This window comes from Nicrophorus vespilloides, unplaced genomic scaffold (assembly GCF_001412225.1).
Source record: "Nicrophorus vespilloides isolate i.1.1-1 unplaced genomic scaffold, Nicve_v1.0, whole genome shotgun sequence".
Taxonomy (NCBI): Eukaryota; Metazoa; Arthropoda; class Insecta; order Coleoptera; family Silphidae; genus Nicrophorus; species Nicrophorus vespilloides.
In genome coordinates, this window is record NW_017096166.1 from 45,934 (window position 1) to 59,530 (window position 13,597).

The 13,597-nt window shown below is 34.1% G+C and overlaps 4 protein-coding genes across 8 annotated transcripts in view; 2 read left to right on the forward strand and 2 right to left on the reverse strand.

Moving 5' to 3' along the window:
* The window catches only part of LOC108569866 (histone-lysine N-methyltransferase trithorax), a gene marked incomplete in the record, with an annotated part of 8,542 nt that extends 8,079 nt beyond the window's left edge, over nt 1–463 (forward strand). Inside the window, 1 exon segment of the mRNA XM_017931597.1 lies at nt 180–463.
* An 879-nt stretch (nt 464–1,342) lies between these two features.
* Nucleotides 1,343–3,152, reverse strand: LOC108569867 (lysosomal acid phosphatase-like). Its single transcript, XM_017931598.1, has 5 exons — nt 2,757–3,152; nt 2,607–2,702; nt 2,316–2,555; nt 1,745–2,263; nt 1,343–1,691 (listed from the first exon to the last, which is right to left on the reverse strand). Exons 1-5 carry the CDS (start codon nt 2,913–2,915, stop codon nt 1,551–1,553), a joined length of 1,155 nt encoding a protein of 384 aa, XP_017787087.1. The 5' UTR covers nt 2,916–3,152; the 3' UTR covers nt 1,343–1,550.
* Nucleotides 3,153–3,569: 417 nt separating this feature from the next.
* Nucleotides 3,570–7,352, forward strand: LOC108569872 (catenin alpha-like). 5 transcript variants are annotated; one of them, XM_017931605.1, is made up of 11 exons: nt 3,570–3,721; nt 3,780–4,079; nt 4,137–4,690; nt 4,745–4,948; nt 5,024–5,053; nt 5,322–5,437; nt 5,493–6,283; nt 6,338–6,405; nt 6,457–6,638; nt 6,697–7,054; nt 7,188–7,352. In XM_017931605.1, the coding sequence occupies exons 2-11, from the start codon at nt 3,797–3,799 to the stop codon at nt 7,350–7,352; spliced, it is 2,751 nt and encodes a 916-aa protein (XP_017787094.1). In that variant the 5' UTR covers nt 3,570–3,721; nt 3,780–3,796. The 5 variants fall into 5 exon arrangements, with proteins under 5 accessions (XP_017787094.1, XP_017787095.1, XP_017787097.1 ...); XM_017931606.1 differs by lacking the exon at nt 5,024–5,053 and adding an exon at nt 7,130–7,132; XM_017931604.1 differs by lacking the exon at nt 3,570–3,721 and adding an exon at nt 7,130–7,132 and having other exon boundaries at nt 3,797–4,079.
* A 2,565-nt stretch (nt 7,353–9,917) lies between these two features.
* LOC108569870 (IDLSRF-like peptide) lies at nt 9,918–11,443 on the reverse strand. Its single transcript, XM_017931603.1, has 3 exons — nt 11,181–11,443; nt 10,453–10,737; nt 9,918–10,388 (listed from the first exon to the last, which is right to left on the reverse strand). The coding sequence occupies exons 1-3, from the start codon at nt 11,314–11,316 to the stop codon at nt 10,195–10,197; spliced, it is 615 nt and encodes a 204-aa protein (XP_017787092.1). The 5' UTR covers nt 11,317–11,443; the 3' UTR covers nt 9,918–10,194.
* Between the last annotated feature and the right edge of the window lie 2,154 nt (nt 11,444–13,597).

The following is a 13,597-nucleotide window of genomic DNA, read 5'->3' on the forward strand; positions in this document are numbered from 1 at the left end:
AAATATATATATATATATATACATGGATGTATATTTATATATACATATATGTATATAACAAGAGAGAGATCACCTATTTATGCCATAATAATTATTTTTTCTAGTTGTTAAGAATTTTTTATGTATAGAGAAGGATTTTTCAGTATTCTTATATATTTTTTTTGTTCGATTTCGTTTTTTTTTTTGTTTCGCGATGAAAAATTGAATTTAACGGTGAGCGTTTGATTAAGGGAGGTTTGAGGATAAAAAAAACAATGTTTGGCTGTGAAAAAATGCATTTTGTGCCATTGGCTAGATAGGTGTATTTGATTCGATTGACGAGAAATTATATGAATTAATAATATGTTTAACATGTGATAATTTTTCTAAAAAAAATAATAATGATGATGATGATAATGATTATATGAAAGTTGAGATGAATAGAAAAGTGTTGTGAAAGAAGATGCAAATGTTTAATCGATTTGTTCTCTTTTTGTTTTATCTTTTTGTTTGTGACAAAATTTTTAACATTTTATTCTTTTCTTGTATTATATATATAAAATTTAATTTTCTTTATATAATATAGTTTTTAACAAATGTCAATTTATATTATAATATATATATATATACACACACATATGCATATATGTATGAATGTATATATATGTGAGTGTTAAATTTTTTTTTGCATCATGTTGTCTTGAGGATAATTAAATTTTTCCCTTTAGACAAAATGATGCAAACATGGAAGGAAAATACAAAAGGCTATTTATTTATATTTAATGATGGTACGGTAACATGGAAATGTGATTTTAGCTTTACATTGAATTGACAATATTGACATATCATATAAAAAGTTTGTAGAAAACTTTTCTACGGAGTGATAGATAAAAGCCTTGGTGTAAATATGAGGTTCGAAGAAAAGAAAGAGGAATGCAACCAGTGTCTTAATAGATTATAGTATAAACAAAGTAACGAGAAGAGAGTTAATATTATTATTTTCATTTTATTTTCTATTGTACAATCGTCGGTTTTCCAGTAAATTTCACACAAAAAAATCAACGATTGCATTGTCGGTGCTTACTTCTGCCTAATTGTAACTACTGTGCTGCAGATTATTGTATTATCACATTCTAAAATAGGGGATTAACATTTAAACTACACACTTCATCTTATTTAATAACAAACTGAGCTCTGATTTTTTTTTTGTTTTTTTTGTCTCTAAAATAAAATTTTAATCGTCATGTTTTGTTCTTTTTGTATACATTTCTCTTTTAATATATTGTATGATACTCAAAATAAATTGGAATATTTATAATGTGCTGTTTTTTTTATTAACTACTCAAAGCAATGCTAATTATACAATAATGATACTGTAATTTGTATATTGACAGTTGTATAATATACAAATTGCTGTACGTTAAACGAACAGTGAAATTCCATTATTCATTCACACGAACGTACTCAACATCATAATATTTATATAAACAATATTTTTATTTGTTTTTTTTTTATGAAATAGACAATATAAATTTGATAACAAATATAACATATGTGATTACATAATTAATTTAGTTTTGGCATTCCTTTTCCCAATCAGAAGGTATGACTTTAGATGAAACATTCGTGAATTTCTCTAGATAACACGGATTTCCACACTCCTCCAAAACTAATTCATTCACTTCGGCTAGAGGATTTGCTTTATACAAGAACTGAAACATTATTACTATTAGATATGTTTAAATGATTGCATTTTCCATATTACCTTAACAATATATTTATCAGAAACTTCGTGAAGTTCGATTATTACAGAAGCACCAAATTCTGGTTTGACAAGTTCATCAAATCCAAGGACTCTCAAAAGACTCACGACTGTTAAATCATGACCAGAATACATAAACAAACTCCTATTTGGATCCAAAGTAAGATTCACTTTGTCATTCATGTGTTCCAGTATCTCTTTGAGCAACATTCCTCCGTGAATCTTCTTCATTTTAAGCGTTTCCGTAAAAATTGCCAAACTAGTTGCAGCTATATCCTTCATTTTGTCCGGAAACACGGACTTTGTCCAATCGGGCAACTGCAGACCATTAAGTTTTTCAATTTCCAAGGTGTTGTAAAGCGTTTCCAGTGTGCCAATATCATGCACATTATATCCGGTATTTGTTGTTATATAATCGAATAGCTGCGTATTGTTTACAATTAACTTTTGTATTCTTTCAGAATTCAGTGCCTCTTTTAATAAATCATCATACTTAGAGCATTTCTTTTTCAAAGCTATTTTCTGAAAATATTATTATTATTTTTGTATATGTGAATTAATTAAATGAATATACATTATCTATAAATCTGGGAATGCTGTGTACAGGAATTGGTTGCCACATTAAATTCGTATTCCATATTTGATCTTTAATTGGTGGAAACAATCCAGCCAAGACAAGCTGTGCACTCATAATACATCTATCTGCATAACTACTCTGAACCAAAACATCTTCCAAGTGATACTTTTTTGGCAAGAAATCTTTATACCTCTCAGCTAATTGTAAGCCCAAATTATATTCCTCTAATTTACCTCTCTAAAATTTGTAATTAGTCAAAGAAAATACATTAATTAATATATAATTTACATTGCTCAATTGATTCCATCCACCAGGCCATTTGTGATCCTTGTGTGGATCCAATGGGTAACTTTCCAGTGGACTTCTTTCTCCATGCCTGAATAACTGAGAAATGAGAAATTAATAATAAGTAATTTATACTAAACTCTTAACTCTTACAATTTGAACCAATTTCAAACTGTTACTGGCTGTGTTCACTGTGAATAGGAAACACAGTCCTATTAGAGGAATTAAAAGGAAACACCAATATTTGCTCATTGTTTCTAATGAAATGGATCCATGTCTTGTGATATGTTCATATCCCCTCCTAAATTGCATTAATCTACTTTGATAACAATTTGTATAACTAATAAGGTTAATCTTCCTTCCTTCTCTAGTTATCAACCATTATCTACGTTTCACACAAATCGTTTTTCCACTGCAGTTTCGTAAGATCAGGAGCTCAGAAATCATCAAAAAATAAACAAATAACGGCACTGAACGTAATAAATGGTAATAAACAGCAATGCACAGTGTATTAATCAACTCGTTCTGTTATGGTTTTGCCAGATTACAGTAGATTGTATTTATGTAACCAATATTACTTAAATCAAAATTAATATATTTTTTATAACGTAAATCATATTAATCATATAAATTAAATATATAACAATTTTTCATATATATGTAAGTAATTACACATTACTATAACATGTAAATTCGCCTTTAATACAAGACATGAATAAAGTATTAAAAAATAACAAAAGTTGTAATACATTTCCAAAACTTCAGGATATTATATTTCAAAAATAATGAAATGTAACAAAGGGCTACTGACCATAGGTCACTCCACCTAAATATATGTAAATACGTTTAGCAAATATTCATTGATTTAAAAATATGTTATGAAGGTGGTCTATATGAAGTTTCATTTGTTAAGACTCTGCAGATGGCGCATTTTGGAAATAGGCCACAATATTGTTACAATGTTAATTGGGTTGCAGCTATGCTTTATAACATATATACAGTAGCGTCTTTGTTATGTGGGAGTGGTTTCTTTGAAGTTTACAAATACCTAAATAAATAAACAAACGTAGCTGTTTTAGCGTGTGCTAGATTCACATTCATTTTACGTTCAACAATAGGTACTGGTGTAAGCAGTAATGTGTTATACCAATTATCCAATTAATGCGTATTTTGCAGTTAAAAATACTGCAACCATGGCTGACCATTTCGGCCTAAAATGGGACCCAAAGAATTTAGAGATTAGAACAATGTCTGTAGAGAAGACCCTAGAGCCGCTAGTCCTGCAAGTGACAACACTGGTCAACACAAAAGGACCAAGCAAGAAGAAAAAAGGAAAATCAAAAAGGGCAAATGCACTTGTAAGTACTGTTGAGAAAGCAACAGAGAATTTCATTCAGAAGGGAGAACAGATTGCTTATGAAAACAAGGACATAACACAAGAAATGTTATCTGCTGTAGATGAGGTCAGAAAAACAGGTTTGTAAAACTTGTGGTATACAGGATGTTATGAATTTTGATGTGTTGCATATTTAGGAACTGCAATGAGTATTGCAGCTAGGGAATTCTCAGAAGATCCCTGTTCATCACTAAAACGTGGTAATATGGTAAGAGCAGCTAGAAATTTGCTATCAGCTGTAACGCGTTTATTAATTCTGGCTGATATGGTTGATGTGCATTTATTGCTAAAATCTCTTAGAGTTGTTGAAGATGATTTACAAAAACTGCGTGATGCATCTAGTCAAGGTGAACTGTTGGATAATATTAAAGCTTTTGGACACAATGCTAATGAATTGATGAATCAAGCTGCTAAGAGGCAGCAGGAATTGAAAGATCCACAACTTAGGGATGACTTGGCAGCTGCTAGGGCTGTGCTTAAGAAGCATTCTACTATGCTTTTGACTGCATCTAAAGTCTATGTGCGTCATCCAGAGTTAGCAGCGGCTAAAGCGAACCGCGATTATGTTTTAAAACAGGTATGCGAAGCTGTTAATACCATCAGTGATGTAGCCCAAGGAAGAACTCCGCAGCCCACACAAAGTCCGTATGATGGACCAGGAGAACTTGCAGCAGCTCTTGATGAATTTGACGTAATTGCTGTCTGTTTGCTAATGAGCACAAGGGATTCACGGTTTTGATTATAGGAACATATGGAAATGGAACCTCTTGCATATAACGAGGTCCATACTCGTCCCTCTCTGGAGGAGCGTTTAGAGAGTATTATCAGTGGAGCTGCTTTGATGGCAGATTCCAGTTGTACAAGAGATGAGCGTCGCGAAAGGATCGTGGCCGAATGTAACGCTGTTCGTCAAGCGCTCCAAGACCTTCTCTCCGAATACATGTCAAATGTACGTAAATGTCGTATTCATCTTAACAAAAATTGTGATCATATTATTATTATTTTTTTTCTAAAATTTGCTTAGCAAATGCAAGTATTACGTGGAGGGGCACGGGTAAATATTTCAATAGCGTTTACTTGTTTTGTGCACACTTTACATATTTCTTTCACACTAATTTTTCCATTATTTATTCCTAATATTCCAGCATGTGGTATGTTAACGATAACTTGATGATAAACATAGTAAATAATTGGTTTTAAGTCCTGTGAGTAGATTGATTACTTTTGAAATGGAAGTTATAAATATTTGCACGTTAAATGTATGATGCATGCATAGTCCGAGGTCGCTCGTAAAATCGGAATTTCAATTAAAATATTTGCAGATTGGTAACAAAGAACAAAGCGATGGCTTGGGCCATGCAATTGATCATATGGGAAAGAAAACTAGGGACTTAAGAAGGCAGCTAAGAAAAGCTGTTGTAGATCATGTGTCTGATAGGTTTGATTCTGACTGCGTTTCTTGAAACATTGATCATTATTCATTTTTGTTATAGTTTTTTGGAGACGAATGTGCCTCTTCTTGTATTAATAAAGGCAGCACAGAATGGAAACGAAAAAGAGGTCGACGAGTACGCCGTTGTATTTACCGAGCATTCTAATAAGTTAGTGGAAGTCGCAAATTTGGTATGCAGCATGTCCAACAATGAGGATGGCGTAAAAATGGTTCGATACGCTGCTGCTCAAATTGACAACCTCTGCCCTGAGGTCATAAATGCTGCCCATATTTTGGCAGCACGACATCGTAGCAAAGTTGCTCAAGAAAATATGGACGCATTCAAGCAGGCTTGGGAGAACCAAGTGCGCATTTTGACTGAGGCTGTTGATGATATCACAACTATCGACGACTTTTTGGCTGTCTCCGAAAATCACATTCTTGAAGATGTCAACAAGTGTGTATTGGCGCTGCAGGAATGCGACGGGGATACTCTGGAGAGAACGGCCGGTGGTATTAGGGGTAGATCGAGCAGGGTTTGCAACGTGGTAACAGCGGAGATGGACAATTACGAGCCATGCGTCTATACTAAGCGAGTGTTGGAAGCCGTAAAAGTTCTCAACGATCAGGTTATGCCTAAATTCGGCCAAAGAGTTTCAGTTGGAGTGGCGGCTTTATCTAGTAATCCTCCAAAAGAAGTTGACGAAAATGATTTTATTGATGCTGCTAGACTCGTTTATGATGGCGTCAGAGAGATTCGAAGAGCTGTACTAATGAATAGAGCTGACGAAGATCTTGATCCCGAGGACGTAGTTGTAGACGAGAATTATACTTTGGAGACTCGAAGCAAATGTAACTTAATTATGATATATTTAATTACATCCTATTAATTCATTCTTCTATTAGCGAGCGCTCACACTGGAGAACATGGAGTTGATGAATATCCCGATATTAGTGGAATAACCACCGCTAGGGTCAGTAACACTACTTCAATATATTAGCAAATTGGTAAAATTATATTTTAGGAAGCCATGGGTAAAATGCCTGAGGAAGATAAGCAGAAAATATTGCAGCAAGTCGAATACTTCAGAAGCGAAAAATTGAAGTTTGACAGAGAAGTTGCTAAATGGGATGACACTGGAAATGATATAATTGTGCTTGCCAAACATATGTGCATGATTATGATGGAGATGACTGACTTCACTCGGTAAGATTTGTATGATCTTTGGAAAAATGGTTACATAATAAGATTATTATTTCCAAAGCGGACGCGGTCCTCTAAAGACAACGATGGATGTTATTAATGCTGCCAAGAAGATATCCGAAGCGGGAACAAAGTTGGATAAACTTACTAGGCAGATTGCTGAGCAATGTCCAGAAAGTTCGACTAAAAAAGATTTACTCGCGTATTTGCAGCGGATTGCTTTATACTGCCATCAGATGAACATCACTTCGAAAGTTAAGGCGGATGTGCAGAACATTAGTGGTGAACTTATCGTTTCTGGCCTGGACAGCGCGACGTCTTTAATCCAAGCCGCCAAAAATCTGATGAATGCTGTTGTCTTGACAGTGAAAGCTTCATACGTCGCATCCACCAAGTATCCACGCCAAACGGCAGTTGCGGTAATTAAATCAAATTTATTTAATTTCATTTTTAATTCATACATTTATTTGTTTGTACTTATCTGTGGAACTTAGTATGTAAGTACTATTTTCCTTTCGGCGTGAAAACATGAATTAATTTGATCCTTTTCAGTCGCCTATTGTCGTTTGGAAAATGAAAGCGCCTGAGAAAAAACCTCTGGTTCGGCCTGAACGACCCGAAGAGGTTCGTGCAAAGGTGCGTAAAGGCTCTCAGAAGAAAGTGCAGAACCCCATTCATGCCCTTTCTGAGTTCCAAAGTCCCGCCGAATCGGTCTAATCTTTGACACCATACAAACATATATAGAAAAACAATATTCTATCATCTTTATAGTATTTATATTTCATATTATATTTTATCTTTGACCAACGTATTTACATTCTTCTAGTAGCTTTAAAGGAAACAAACATAAAATTGAATTTTCATATTAATTATCATTACTAGGTACTATATATTATTAACATATCGAAAACTTACTACTGCCTGTTGTGTGAATTATTATTCGCTGCTTCAACAAACCAATGCTACATTAGATATGGATATCATATTAATAAAGGAAAAAAAAACTTGAAACATCAATTGCATTTAATTCAACTACAAAACTATGAAAATTAATTATTTTATACAAAATTTAATGTATTGTGATACCTTACAAAAGACAATTTTCTAAAAAAAAGGCAGTTTCCTTATGTTACTGTTTGCTCCGATACGAATTATTGTTATTTAGTAACGTTTAATGTAAACGATTATTATAAACTGCTTGTACTGTTGTAATATTCAATATATTTGCAAATACAATCAATCCATAATTACATTTACTTTTCCATCTATGATTATATTAATAAAGCAACTCTAGTCCTTGCCTTGAGTGTTTCTACTTTTAGAACAAAATAAATAATGTTATAATTAATGGAGAATGCGTGATTTTGTTCATACAATCTTATAATTAAAAGTAGCTATTCTTCAGAAATTGTTTTTCGTTTCAAATTTAAACTGTGTCTTAATCAATAAAATTTACATTATATTCAAGAAACACTAATTTAAAAAAATATGAAAGGGTGGAAAGACTATGCTATATTAACAATAGTTATTATAACAATAATAATACCAATAAATACATTGCAACGGGACAATTGCTTTAAGTTTTTTCGTCCTTAATATTATTGGGATATTAAAAGAAAACTTGAACTAAACTGTATATAAACTGATTTAATCTGATGAAGAAATTGTGTTTGTTCAGTTAAAATAATTCATATTATTAAATTACAATTTGTAAACATTTTTATTTGTGTTATAGAATGTAACTAGGAACAACTGTAAAGAAAATGTTGGTGACTGATAAAAGGTATTTCATCCCAAAGGACTATACATGTCATATAATGTTGTATTGATAGGGAAAGGATAAGGGCAATAAATAATAACACGTGTAAGTAATATAATTTTATTTGATTTAAAAATGCCACTTCACAAATAATCTCATATGCATTAATAATATAATAATGATTAGAAAACATTTTGATATGTATAGATAAAACCAGCCTTTCTTATATTTATGTAAAATAGATCTTCTTTTTTTTTATATAATGATAAATCGAGGTAACCTTCTATGATTAATTTTCGTTCTCATTCCATCCTTTCCTGCATAATCTTGCTTCGGGCACAAAGATAACCACCACTAATTGTCGAAAAAATATATTTTGTATATTTTTATATCTTATTTGGCTAACTCTCTTATTCTGTTTCATTTGTTATACATCTGTTTGTTATATATATATTTATTTATTTATTCTTTCTTTTTTCGCGTGCAGAGGTGATTGTGCGGGCGTCTTCGTCTTCCATATAATTCTTTATCTATAAATTACTTTGTTTTACCTTTCTTTCACTAAGTTGGTCGCACCGGAAGCGGCATTCGCGCCCTTTGCCAAGTCAAAAGTGTCAGGTCGTCATCAGCAAATACATATGCCGTTTCCGGTGCTTCCGGTTTTTTTTCCTCTCGTCCATAAAACTTTTTTGGTATCTTGCTTTACAATATATGTACATCGCGATCACAATACGGTATATATATATATTTATATATTAGTCCTCGGAGCAAATGGACACGTGCGTGAGGTAAATAGTGAAGGGCACAAGGTGCGTGGCCCTACGTACGCACTGCCGCCGGTTCGACCAATTTAACTCGCGCTCACAAAACATTACATAACAATAAATATCTTTCATATTCATATAGAATTCTGATGTGCTTTGTTTGTTTGTAGTTTTTGTTGCTTGTTATTATGTTTTTTTTTTCTCAGGAGAACGAAGCCGCTTCCGAATGCAATTGGCCGGACAAGAGGTCGGGGCGGTTTTTTAAGGGCCGGCCAACAGCCCCGACTACAAGCCTCCATCCTCTATCCATGCAATTTGAAAATCTCGCACGCGCGCTCTACTAATTATTACGCAAGAGAGAGAGAGAGAGAGATAGAAAAGAAAAACCAAATACCTCTGTGCCGCCCTAATTGAATCGGGAGTCTCCATTGATAAATTCCAGGTTTCCTTAAGTACTACGTTTTACAAAGTGATCACAAAGATAATACCTACAAATCGATCGTTAAACACCCGCGCATCAACGCGAGTTGTCTAATTGATATGATTGATTTATTTATTTATATATTTTGTGCACACATTTTAAACATCTAGAGATTCAAAATTTTTCCTTAAAAGGTTATTTAATATCGCATCACTTGACTTCACATGAATGATATGCTTCGTACTTCAGAAATTTCATTTTATAATCTAATGATATGTATCTTAATTTTTTTCATTATAATTGTGTATATATATATTAATTTATATATATACTGATATGTTATAATCATTATCATAATTTCTTCTTGTTATATTGGATAGCCTTTCGAGGCGAAAACGCAACGCGGAGACAGTCGCGCGACGTATGTTTACTTAGGCCGGGGGACGAAAGAAAGGGGTTTGGGTCGTGGAGAAGGGACGGATTTTAACGCGGACTCTGCTGCTGGAAGAGAAAAGTTTAATAGGTATCGTAGGGGAGGTAGGAATAGAACGCCTTACTCAAGGGCGCGTGGGGCTGGGGATGGGCGAAGAAGATAGCAGCAGGGTCGGGGATTATTCAGTCCAGAAAACCTGTATTCACCAGTTTTTCCAAGAAGAACTTCACGTCCCCCAATTCGGAGTCCTTGATGCCGAGCGATTTCAGCATTCCAAGGTCCCCGTTTTCAACCGCCATAAACACGGACCGCAGGTGCTCTAAGTCCGAGCGCATTAGGTGAAGAGCTGCTCCGAAATCTTCGATAGTCTGTGACTCTGCAAATGAACGATCAGAAAAAAAACTGCATTCGGATGCGCCGGAGGTAGCTGAAAGTGATACCTGATAACGCAATGGCGACCTTGTCGACACCGCCCAGGGGTTTAAGGGCGTCCCGGGCTTTGCTACCGAAGAGCTTCTCTAGGTAGTTGGGGCCGTGACTGGCCAACAGCGATTTCAGGAAACTACCGGTTTCCTCAACTGGTGGCCTCTTTGCAGCCGTGCAAAGCCTGGAGTCTTCATCATAGCCGTCGGAGCAGTCCGGTGCTCCATCGCAAAGGTACTGTATGGATATGCAATTTCCGTCGCCGGGACATTTGAATGGTTCGTATGGGTGGCAAGCATCACCTTCAACCCACGAGAAAATCAATACCAAAGGGCCAACCCTTGTTTACACTATAGTTTGTGTAAATTATATATTAAAGGTGTGGGTGAGTGTGTTTATAATGATGGAATTCCGCAACAGGTTGGCAAATGTTGCGTCCCGGATACAATAGCAGCCACACGGTCAAGCACATTGCCCATTGATTTCAGATAATCGTTCATTAATTATGCAATTTTAGTGGATGCGTGGGATATGTGGGTGGACATCAACAGATCAATTCATTAGTAATGCATTGAGAAAATATGGGTTTGCGGAATGCCGCGCCCTTTCATCCCCCCGTGGATTTCGTAGGATCGATAGACGTGCGGCACAACTGTTGATGCACCCAGCCACGATCCTCCGCACAACAAGTGATTTGATCTGTTCTTATCCGTTTCGTAGTGTAGGGGTTGCTTTTGCGACTTACCGTTTCTTTTGGAACTGAGGTGGCCGTAAAGTCTGCTCAAGTCGATGGCCATAACGGCGTGAGGGATGGCCGCACACACGGCCACCACTACCGAGACCAGCAGCAGCGGGTGCGGCGCCATCGCCACGCGAACCATGGCTGGGCAGGAACGGAACACAAAGTCGGGAATCGGGACGGACGATGGCTGGCCGCGAACCCGGGTGTTGCGCTTTATACCCTTCCTGACCCTTCCCGCGCGCTACCCTACCTGCGGTACGGCGCAGGTAGGGCTCCGCCAACACCCGCCGGTTCTGCCCATCCTGCCAATCCCGCCTGCGCGTCCACCCACCAGCTGTTGATTCAATCAATAAATCCTTCCACCCCCGACATCCCCGAATGAAACCTAACTAACACAATTATTATCTACGCAGTCCCATCGCGCCCAGAATTATTGCTGCATACCCATAAAAAAAACGCCACTTCTAATTTGATTTAGTTTGTTCCTCAAGAAATCTATTAACCTATCGGTTCATCAAATTCCAGCTACTGCAATATAATTAACTCATATCATTGTTCGCTTAACACAAAGCTCCAAATCACATAAATTATATAACAATTTTATTCCTAATAACATATATTTTAAAGTATACATATACATTTTTTGGCCTCAATATTAAATATCATTAATGTGACCAAAGTTGTCGAATAGTTCATTTATACGAATAATTACAATAACAATATTTGCAATTTGATGGGCAAAAAAAATGTGCAAAGCTTCTACATTACTAATTATGTGTCTATTAATATATTGGTCCATGAAACTCCACCTACTACAACATCATTAGCTCGGTATCATCGATCGCAATTTGGAGTTCGCAGTGAACTAGAGCTTGAAAGCAAATAACGCGCACATCCACAAATCACTTAAAAACTAAATATATACTATTTTTGAAACCTTTTATTTATAATTCATTCATTTTCAGCCATACGATGAAACTAATATATTGTATACATACAAAGGGCCGCAGTAATATTTTTTGCTTTCCAAAAATTTTCTTATGTGTTATAGTTTGGATCACCTTATTTCTGTCTTTCTACAAGAAATATCCACAAATCCAATCAAATCTTCATTTGTTTCTGAAGGAATCTATTAACTTATCTTTCATCTAACTCCACATATTCCAATATCACAAAAGTATCATCGATTTATAACGCAATTCTAGCACGCAGTGAATTCCATATATAAAACTCATACATTTTGTCTTCCTGAAAACAATACAATTTATTATATAAATATTGATGGATTATCTAATTGACTTAACAATAATTACAAGAACCATACAATTACATAATTAATTACAAATTATCCTAATAAAAAAAAGTTTTATAACCGTAAAATAACAATTTATTAGTTAATATTCATGATCATGATAAAAAAATCGTGATTAAAATGTTGAAATATTTATAAATCTGATTAAATACATTTTTCTGTTATTATTATAAAAAAAATATATTATCAGTTATTTTTTAAGGATTTATGTCACGCGTCAAAATTATTAATAAATTAATTAAATAATTCTAATTAATATATAACGATTTCTATAAATATTGTTATTATTAAACATTGAAATAATTTTAAAAAATCCAATTATTTCAAGGAACTAAATTGGAATCGATGACTGTAATACGTTTTATACATTAGTTCCATTTTGAATATTCAATTACTTTAACGGCACTGAATCATTTTTTTAGTAGCAATTTAAATAAAAGGTATTGAATCAATACTTATTCATAATGGTGTAAAAGAAAACGTAGTAAAGTAATGTTAATATAACGTTGCATTAATGCAGAGAGCTTTTTAAAATTTATTCCAAAATGAAAAAAATTAATCATGATTGTATAATATTACTATTAATTTATTGTATGAAACGACAAATTGTTTCTATTTGTTTTTTTTTTAATACCACGACCTGATACAGATACATATTTATTAATTTTGAAATAACATTGAACCATCAGTTCTGAATGTCAATATCATGTATATGCGCACACCGCCTTCGCCGACGCCCGTACAACTCAACCCGTCCACAATCCACAATTTGGTTTCCAAAAAATTAAAAGAAAACAATCTCAAACATTCCATTAAAATTCGAAGATATCATTTTATGTTTCTATTTTTAGTCCAGTAAATAAAAATACAGAATTACCTCGAATAAGTATAAAATAAAAATATTTTACTTAATCAGAAAATGAACTTCTTTATTCACACTTTGAACATAAATAAGTTGATTAAATTTCTTGACAGGTTGTATAATTTTAGAAGCCATTAACAAGTATTATATAGAGCAATTTGACGTCCATTCACTACCGTATCCTAGCTATATTCAACAGATAATTTTAGTTAATTCTCCTCGGTTTTAGTACCTGCAATTTCATCC